This window comes from Crassostrea angulata, chromosome 6 (assembly GCF_025612915.1).
Source record: "Crassostrea angulata isolate pt1a10 chromosome 6, ASM2561291v2, whole genome shotgun sequence".
Lineage (NCBI taxonomy): Eukaryota > Metazoa > Mollusca > Bivalvia > Ostreida > Ostreidae > Magallana > Magallana angulata.
In genome coordinates this window covers 53,598,279-53,609,098 of record NC_069116.1, presented here as the reverse complement: position 1 = coordinate 53,609,098, position 10,820 = coordinate 53,598,279, and the positions used below count along the sequence as shown (strand labels likewise).

The 10,820-nt window shown below is 32.6% G+C and overlaps 1 protein-coding gene across 2 annotated transcripts; it reads right to left on the bottom strand.

Moving 5' to 3' along the window:
• Window positions 1–3,531: 3,531 nt before the first annotated feature.
• On the bottom strand, window positions 3,532–10,801 carry LOC128189756 (uncharacterized). 2 transcript variants are annotated; one of them, XM_052861502.1, is made up of 6 exons: window positions 10,219–10,801; window positions 9,416–9,469; window positions 7,586–8,110; window positions 5,512–5,558; window positions 4,877–5,023; window positions 3,532–4,528 (listed from the first exon to the last, which is right to left on the bottom strand). In XM_052861502.1, the coding sequence occupies exons 1-6, from the start codon at window positions 10,664–10,666 to the stop codon at window positions 4,442–4,444; spliced, it is 1,308 nt and encodes a 435-aa protein (XP_052717462.1). In that variant the 5' UTR covers window positions 10,667–10,801; the 3' UTR covers window positions 3,532–4,441. The 2 variants fall into 2 exon arrangements, with proteins under 2 accessions (XP_052717462.1, XP_052717463.1); XM_052861503.1 differs by lacking the exon at window positions 9,416–9,469.
• Between the last annotated feature and the right edge of the window lie 19 nt (window positions 10,802–10,820).

Genomic DNA, 10,820 nt, shown 5'->3' with positions numbered 1-10,820 from the left:
TTTGTATTTTTGTTTTGGATTTTCTAAAAAAAAAAAACCCCTATTTTGGTAGGTTTGGATAATTTACAACATCTTAGAGATGTATTAATGTATTGCTGCCCAATTCACATATACTTGGAGAATTTAACAGTCAACTATAAGTATGCTTGACTTAACACAGATATTCATTTTCATGCATTCATTGGTGTACAAGGTTATAATTTTTTCAAGTATTGTGTTTCAGATACAAAATTAACATTACCTGCAATGCTCATGAGCTTAATCGAGATAGCAATCGAGTAAAATGCTATAACGACATTTTCTGGTACATGTATTACAAAAAAATGCAAAAAGTGGAAGAACAAACAATATGACTGTGGCTTTTGGCATTTCAGTATGAACGTTTTGGCAGATAATCATATTAGCTACCTGGAAAAGTTTTATTTCATTGCAAGATAATCTCAACACTGACTAGCAGAATAGTGAATAACTTATAAACTACAACCCATGACTATTAGGTGTGCTCAGACCACTGAGGAGCTACACACAGTAGGCGTCAGACACAGATAGATGTATTCCCCTAAATTATCATACAAAGTCAATCTTTTACAAATTCAATTTCATATCAATTTAATAGAAATTTTGTATGTTTGAATTTGAAAAATGTAAATAAAAAAAAAATCTGTAAATTTTTTTCACAATTTGACTGAAAATTTATTTAAATGAATGACATTTACATGAACAAATTTGGCCAAAATAAAATACATGATTTTCATGTTTACAAACATTCTGGTAAAATTTACAAATCATTTTAAAAATCTCGCACTTTCTATGAAATACATGTAAATGTATAGATATGTCTTCTAAAAATAATCATATTTATATCACAGATTTCATCACAGACTATCTTGTATGCATATCGTTGATGTTTAACAATTATAAAATACATGTACAAACACACAAGCAAATTATTACAAGTGCATGACTGGGCAAAATTAAACAGACCGAATTTCTATTCAGAAGCAGTAAATGACAATTGTAAGGATTTCTGTACTGAATTGATCGAATTCTCCTTCAAGCTTTGAATAATTAAAGAACAGCAAGGAGTTTAAAAATTCAATAAAAAAAATTGAAGAAAAAAAAACAATCTGCGGTAATTTGGTTATTCATGTATTTGTAACATGATAAAAAATAAACACTAGCATGAAATTTTATCAAAAAATAAAAATGCATGGTTCAAAATGTAGATTTTAAAACACCTGATACAGGATACAATTAATGATAAAGAAGTAAACAAATCCATGATGTAAACAGTAAAAGCCAACATTCAAATTCATGAGATATATTTTATACTAAGGACATGCACTACCACTTAGAGTGGGTGTTTTTAATCACATTCAGAAAAATATATCAAATCTTGCTATCTAAAAATAACTGTCAAATACATGAAATTCATAGATTTCATTCATTTAAAAAAACTTCATCAAACATTCATGCATGAACTGCAAATTGAATAGAGACATTTACAGGTGAAAGACAACGGCATAATAGTGTTCATACTTTGACAACCAATCACAGAATAGCTTTTTACTGTACCACTCTGAATACCGACAAGCAATTACTCATCAATACATATCACTGTGGACTTACAATACACAGAATACAAAGCACAATTATCATGGACCATACTAGAATCACACAAGCACCTTACATAATACTCCACCATTGATGCATTACCAATAGTCTCTTTGATCTTATTTTTTTAAACTTAATTGACATCATTTGTGAAGAAGTTTAAAAACTCCTAGCATAAAGTTTAGCCATATCAAAACATATGATTAATAAATATTAAGAGGCCCATGGGTCACATCACTCACCTGGGCACAGCTTCTAAGTTAATTTTGTATTTTGTTACATCCTACTTCGAACATTGTCACTATTTTCTGATTAAGAACATCACACCCCTCATATAGCCTAACCATTGAATCAAATATCACAATTAATTTCAAAGGTTGTATTGATTGTAATGTTGCAAAATGTAGCACTCTGTTTCAAAAGGTGTTTATCTAGATATATTTCCAAGTTAAATTTTTGCTTTCTTGTATGGCGCCATTATTGGTCCTTGAGTCAGTTTAAAAATAAAACGAATATACATGTACATCAATGATGCTTGCATCCAAGCAATACAGCTATTGAAAAGACCCCATCTGGAGCCCCATCAAAAAATACTGTAAATCAACTTTTATTCCCCATGACTTTATTTCACAAGTTACCAGATATAAACTTGTTCATGACAATTAATTATTGCATTTAAGACCTAAGGCCAGCATTTTTTGAAATTTCGATTTACAAACCCGCCGACCCTATTTTTAAAAAAATTCAAATAAAAATAAAAGGACCTGAACTAGCTATTAATTTTATTTTTTCCTCCGACCCGAAATTTTCTTTCTGGTAAAAATAAAAATAAATGTTGATGCAATCACGTATGTGTAGTCTGAATTATTGTTATTCATGCATTGATTAAAAAGACCAAGTTCTTTCCGATCAAGTCACAGGCACTAGAAGTCACAAAAAAACCACCATAGGGCCTACTCCTGTTTGCTTTCGTCCAACCCTACAATTTACGACCCTATTAAGTTTTGTGATCGGCAACTTAGCCAGAATTTCCTCAAGAAAGAGAAGTTGAAGTCTTTTTCTATCACAATTCCGTAAATTTAAAAAAAAACAAGAAAATGATAAGTTACTTTTTTTCAAAACATTTTTGCAAAATAGATTCTAAAATAATCATAATTTAACCGTTTGGAAATAGATCCTCTACATAACGGTTGTAAGTGGGTCATAGGGTTGGACTAATAACCCTAAACACACTGAACACAGGAGTCTTATGACTGAAGGAAAGAGAATGATTTTATTTGTCATTAAGCTAACAAAATAACGAAACATTTCCTTTATTAAAGGTATAATTACATAAATAAATAAGATTTTAAAAGTTAGTTAGTCTTTTTTAAATAAAAAAACTTGTATGATTTTTTACTGACATTTATGGACATGCTTCTAATCCAATTTATGTTCAGTAACAATATTTTAAATTTTGAATTTGTGAATAGCATTGTTAATTTAATCAAATAAATGATTTCTCAAACTTCTTCCTATTTTTCTGCAAGGAAGAAGTGAAAACTCCCTTAATTTTTTTTGTCTTAATGTATATGTACAGTATGTACTTGTATATATATATATATATTAAAAAAACCTTCGTTTTTATACATGAATGTACAATATATCAACACAAATTTTCAGTGCCCATGGATAAAATATGTTATGATAAGAACATCACCAACAACCAGAATTACTTATATATTTTAAAAAATGGCAGCTCCTGGACACGTGTTCTTATTTTAAAAATAAAAAAAAATGTTGTTGAAAAATTGTTTTATTTTTATTTTTTTTCTCGACGGACAAATTTTTCAATTTTATTTTTATTTTTTTTCCCTCCTCCTCACCAAATAATTTGAAAAATATTTCGTAAATCTAAAAATAAAAAAATGCTGGCCTAACCACACCTGTGTTGTTATTTACTTCCATCCAGCAAGGACTGGTTTGCGTCAAGAAATATTCGGGACAACAGGGTCTTGCAAACCTCAAGAAAATTTCTCGCAACAAAAAGTTGGTTTACAGTAATTTACTTTAAAAATAGCATCACATGAAGGAGCTAGCTCTCCTATAAAAAATTATCGGTATTACTTCCAGTGCGGTTAAAATTTTCAGAGAGGGAATTTTTTTTAAGACACCAAATCTTTAAAATATAATTCAAAATTATCTTCCCTTGATGAAGGCAAGGTCATTCAATTTAAGAAACTTAAAAGCCATGATTGCTTTCTATCAAGAGTGAATGAATTTGGTCAAATGGTTCCTTAGAAAGTTAAACCTGATGTCAACTACGACAATGACAGATGCTGGACAAATCTGAATCAGAAAAACAGCTCAGGTTAGCTAATACTGGTAAAAAGTGATACATGTACGGAGAGCTTGAGCAATTCTAGTAATCAATCTAAAACATGTTGAGATTCACAAAGCAATACTTTGTCAAGATACAAAAAATATCTTAATACCGGTACACAGAACATGAACTTTGCCTGAGGAAGGTGGTGATATGATTCTGTTCATGGCACACTACTGCTTCTAGTGTGGTAACTTCTTCCCCAATGCTCACACCACTTGACTAGGCTAGTATGATATCACATGGTTTTCTTCCATTTTGCACTGATATAGCTTTTCTTGGAAGGGCATCACCAATAAACTCCTTAATTGACAAAGACCATGACACAAAACGCTCAGGAGACTAGCGCAGGGAGTTCTTGTTGGACATAGAGATGGACTGGTTTGAGGGAGACAGCCATTCTAGGAATGCATCAGCACTATAAGGACATATACTCAGAATAACAAATCTATACATGTAGTACTGCTATGTTATACTTATTCCTTTCTTCTCACAAAACTCCCTGAATCTCTTGTTTTCTAGGTCTGTCATTATTTTGTTCAGGGCATATATCTGAAATAAAGATTTCATATTAATACATGCATGGTTGTCTCTAAGGCTTGGGAGGCGGGGAATTCCCCCGCCTATAATGCCTTAATTACCTGGCTATTTTTGCATTTTAAACATAATGTAGCAAAAAGCAAGACCATCTACTTCTTCATTTCCTCCCTCTACTTCAATTTTTAGAGACAACCCTGTGTATCTAGTTATAAACATTTGATACAATAACTTGTAATTTCACTTAAATAAAAAGAGAAACCTTATTTTAATGTTTTTAAATAAATATAGCATATACATATTTAACAAAATGCTTTAAATTGTTAGAGATCACTTTAAATTAAGCCTCTGATCCCCACTCACCTCCATTCTTTGTTTGACCCTAAGGTCTTTTTCCCTCTCTTTCTGTTGAAGTTTTTCCTGTTTGGCATGATCATCTCGTCGTCTAGCTGACTTTCTCTGAGCTTCCTTCTCCAAGACCTGTAGTTTCACCTTTACTGCTCTCTGTGACTATAGAATATTATCTCAAAATAATTGTATGCACACTTACAATATCTCTCTCTCTCACTCTCTTGCTACAAATTAATTTTACTTAACCATATTCATTTTACAACGATTGATAAACAAGTTCTTCAACTTATACTTCATGTCTCTTGTTGGCACAGATGTTAGCACGAGAGGGTCATTGATATGGGAGGTAGCTTGAGAACCCAGAGAGAACCCATGTGTCCAAGCTTCAGCACGCCCTATCAGTGGCTATTACATTCAACCACTGTCGATCATGGAGATGTATATAAACGCTGGTCGCAGTGGTGATAATCTAGTGCACTGTCCATCCCCATGATCAACCGTAGTTGTATGTGATAGGTTAGGTGGTAGTCTGCTTGGACTTTGGGTTCTCTCTGGGTACTCCGGCTTCTTCCCACACCAATCAAAATCTTACTTCCAACATATATTCATTTAAACATCTTAATGCATAGAAAGAAAGAATTGCTTACCCTTATATCATTCATACATGGAATATATTCCACCTTTTTGGAAGGATCTTGAAAAATAGAAGAAAGACATTTAATTGTATTTTCAACATTTACAAAAATATTAATTATTCATGGCATGTACTGTAGATTCTTAATTTTACACAAGTATTTAATTCCCCGATTCAAACGTTTTACATTAAATTGTAAAATATATAAAATCGCAAACGCCAAACTTTAATCAAAATTTTATTTAGTTTACATCTGTCAGAAAAAGAAAGCTTGCTTTTAAGATTGGCAAGATGTGCTCATAGCAATTTTTGCGGATATTAATTCCCCGTGTTAATTTAGGAATCAACAGTATATTTACAAAACAAGCAACAGCAGCCAGGATCAATAAGCAGGATAGATATATTAATTCTTTAATACTAGTAGATGATAATAAAAGTGTAAATTTGAATGGCTGCTGAACTAGCTAGTGTAAATTAACACAATTTTCAGCAATTAGTTTACGATAAATGAGTCTCTACTTTTACTGCTTTTACTGCAGGTGCATTTTTTTGTGTTATGATTCCAAATTAGGTATATTTAATTTTTGCAATTTCATTAAAGAAGAATATATGGTACCACAAAATTTCACAATTAGCAAATATATTGTCTTGTAAAAGAATACATGTACCGGTATATAGTAAATTTGTAATAGTTATTATTGCGAATTCTTTATACAGATATTACGAATAACGGATATATCCACTGGTTCCTAGGACTTTGTTATAACAGAGTTTAACTGTACCATACTTGTATTTGGCTGTAATTTTGTTGTTGGTAGGTAATTACAGCTTAAAATTGCCAAGAGTGTACATTCAATGTATTTCATATTGTTAAACCATTTCTTGGCCATAATTTCCTTATAGTAATTGAAAATATGAACCTTTTAAAGCAGAGTAATGGAAAAATTCATTACAATCTAATTACCTATGGTGAGTCTTGCTGCAAGAGAACACTTTATACTTATTGATTTCAGTGATATATTGGAACTAAACTATAGATTTTTTATATGTTAATTTTAATCAGAGTTACATAATATTATTGAATGCAGATAACTCTACGCAGGAAGTGTAAAACCAAAGTATCACAATACCGGCGGGACTAGATGCAGCCACCATTACAACATCAGTGTGGGGTTTACTGCTGATCAGGCCACACATTTTAACCATTTATAACACATTATCCCTGCATAAATACATGCAGTTTCCATGCACTCCTCCAACAAACAAACAGCATGAAAAATCCAGTGAACAAGCTTCAATCTGAATGAACGGGCAAACCGGTGAACAAGCTACACAGTACGTAAATATGAACACAAGATTGTCAAGATGTCCAGTCATTCACTCTGTTTTTATTTTTTGGCAACAGTGGGGTCTCAAATAAATCCAAATTCCATCTCAAACAAGTATTTCATATGATGATTGCTTACAGTACGGCTTTAAATCCTTACTTAAATATTTTTCACCTTGCAGATTTAATCTTCAATCTGAGATTTTATAGGACTTTAAATTTCATTTTGAGCAAGTGCAAAAACCCTAAAAAAAACAAGAGGCCCATAGGCCACATTATTCACCTGAAAAACACATCCAATTTTGATCTAAGTAAAAAACTAAGTTTACTAAATTGTTGCCAGTATCTGCCACTATGATTATTGTACGTATGTCGGTACACCATACATTGGGAGAAAAAAAAAATACAAAATATACAAGAACTTATTTAGTACCTAGAATCATTTAAACAAGAGCTTGGGGTTTTGGAAGTTGTGTCAAACAGCAATGTGAATAGGCCTGTCTATTTCATTGCTAGCCATTCAGCCATGGCTCTTTAAAATCACAAGATTTGTCTGGCTTTTGAGCTAAGACTACGAAATCAGTGTATATTTCACTTGAAACCAGTGTCATTTTTGTTTCAACGCAAGAAATAGATAGTTACGTCCTACAGAAAGTCCAAAGCCTTGTTAAAATGGTTCTATAGAGACTGAGATCTATATATGGGGGTTTGTGTAGGTGTTAAGGGTTTTTTTGGAAGAAGAGTGAAAGAGAAGACTCACCGGGCAAAGGAGTGGCTGGAGGTGCGCAGGGAACATCCATCCCACAATCCCTCACTACTCCTGACTGTTTCTCTGACAAATAGATCTTGGTGATCCTGGAAATATCAGTATGGTTGACTCGACTAGGAGGGTACACAAAAGACTTGGAAGACTGCAGTGAGTCTTGGCCTGAGGTTCTTTCTTTGACATCAGATTTAACCATGAAATTGTTTGTCATCTGCGGCAGTATTATCTGTTTTGTGCTAACTTGGGTTGTCTGGCGATTCACTATACTGACCAATTTTGTCTCGCGTTTTTCGGAATGTTTGCGCTCTGCAGTCTTGTGAAGAACCATTGGTTTACACATACTTTCCAGGACCCCCATACCTGCCACACCGCTGCCGATATCCTGTACATCATTTTGTATCACCCTGGGCTTCACCTTGGTTGCCATGGGAGTGCACTGCTTGGAGACCCTGCCATCTTTACCTTGTTTGGATTTATTTCTTGAAGCTCGTCCAGATTTTCCCCTCTTTTTTCTCTTTCCTGAAATTCATGCATTAAATAGATATAACAGATTTAAAAACAATAAGTGCATATAAGATGTGTAACACATTAACCTTGAAAAGGTAACAACATTTGTTATACGTGTATATTAATTGATCAATGTATTGCTTAAAACTTCCTATAGTCATCAATTCTGAATCTTAGGGGAAGATGGTTCCAATTTATCTCATCTCATAGCACCAGATTATTCATTTGTAAACTTATAATTGTTCTTTTACTCATATCTTATTCATCTTAATTCTTACTTTATTTTGCTATTGATTCAGATTTTCCTAAATCTGACCCTCAATTAGATACATGTATTTTATATTAATTTGTAAAAATAATTACTACATCAAGTTAAATAGACTGGTCTTGAATGCAGACCACTCTTGAAAATGGAATGGCTCTTTCATGGCTGAAGCACTTGGGTAGAAACCCAAAGATAGAATAAGATCATTCTAATGAATTGGGCCGATCAACATAGAAGAATACAGAGAGGAGAAAGGACACCCTTTACAATACTGTAATATACAACGCACGATCGACTATGTAAAATACAGAAAATATGGGTATGTACATTACTGCTTCATAAAAAAAGGCAAATTTGGTTTGATCTTAAAAGTCAACAGCTAAAAATTCAATTTTTATAACAAAACCATTTTTTTTAATACCTTTTATTTTTTGTGTATTCTATTAAAAGGTTTAATATGTTTGAAATGTGTACACCAGTCTCTTACCTGTATATATGTATTACAATTTATTATTTAAAATGATTGCAAATGCATTAATTACAATGGTAAAATAAGGCATCTAACAGTATTTTTAATAAATATTTGCATTTCACATGAAAAAACGTCGTTTACGCAAAATCTCCCCCTTAGCCAAGTTGGTAAGGGGGAGATTCTCCCACATAGCAGCTTTGAAAGGTTAACAGGTATGTGTATACACATTGCAAACAATGAGCTTTTTAATTTAATACTTTACTTTAATTTAAAAGATATGCTAAATACATGAATGTTTATCAAACAGTATATGTACTAAGATTAGTTTATAAATATACATGTATTCACAATTATTATATTTACATGTGCAAAAATGTGGGAATTAGAAAGTATCAAATACAAATACATGCAGTAATATAAATGAAAATACAAATTCATTTTGTAATGTTAAAATAATGACATGACAAAATACAAAACCAGGTAAGGCATAAACCTGCAAGAACATTACAAAACTGATAACCCCAAAACAGCATGCGCATCAGAATATGTGAAAATTAAACACACAATGAAATCATATCACCTGCTTTCCTCTTTTTTGAAACTTTTTGCAGTGTTTTGGGGATTTTTTTCACTTCTGAAAATTAGTAGAAACTATCAAAGAAAGTTTTAAGAGCTATATTCACCCTAATATCAAGCCAACAGGAATTCACTTAGACTGCAGAAGCTGGCATTCTGTTTTTCATACCTTAATTTACTGAACTAAAGCACAAATGTTTGTTACAATGGTGTTAGCCCTCTCCATTTTTTTTTATCTGAAGTTTTCTTGATACTGTAAAAGGGAAAAAAAATTGGGATGGAGAGACTAATTTATTGCAGTTAAAATTTAGATATCAGTATGTGTCCATATGGTATATCCCAAGATTCCTTTTCCATCACTTTTTAATGTATTTTTTATAACACAAATGTACATATAATACAATTAAATCAATGTACAGGAAAAAAACGAAGATTTTAATTGCATTGGTACATCATCTCATTTTATATTTTTCTTGATAGGATTGAAAACTGATTTCTTAGTGATTTATATTTGGAAAATGACACCCTTTCCTATTGAAATTCCACATGAGGGCTAATTTCATGGGGTTTTTTTTTGGTTTTTTTTTTTTTTTGGGGGGGGGGGGAATAGAAAATCCCCATGGACTTTTTCATTTTGGCTGTGTAATTGTTATCAAAACCCAACAAGCCAGATGGGGCATTTCAATGGAGAAATCTTAGAGTTTTATTCATTGTATGAATACATGTCATTAAAGGAAATGTGCAGCATAAAATAACATGGAATAGAGCATAACAAGCTTCAAGTGTCTTGACAATATATCAACCTACCTTTTCTGCTGGAAGACTTTGAGCTGATATTATTGCATTCAATTTGTTGCAGATGTACATCTTCTGTGCCCCTCTCCCCGTCATTTTGAGGACTGGAAGCCTGAGTGGCTCCAAGATCTATTTTATCACTTATACCACTTGATGTTGGACGCAAGTTCGAATCAGCTGCAAGAAGTCTAAGATGAGAGTCTATCTTATTTATAATGTTGTTGCCTGTATCACTTCTGGTAGCCGAATTTTCTCTACTGTTAAGTTTATCAACATCAAGTTTTTCGCCAAGTAGACTGTTGTTTGTGAATCTAATTACAGCAGTGTGTGGCGTTTTATCGATGTAGACGGACATGCGATTACTTATTACTCCACCGAATTTCCTCGACTCTGTGTAGTAATGACTTTCGTCGAAAGTAGCCGTGCCAAACCCCTCTCTCATTTGCGCATGGGTTGTCATGCTGCATCATTTCAATCAATTTGCCTTACATACAGACAAGATAGCTGGACGATGCATTGTGACATAATATTACCGAGAAAAGCAGCAATCGTACAATATCTTGTTAGCGCGCCCATAGCAACCATTCGGAACACACCGTATTTGTACTTTGATC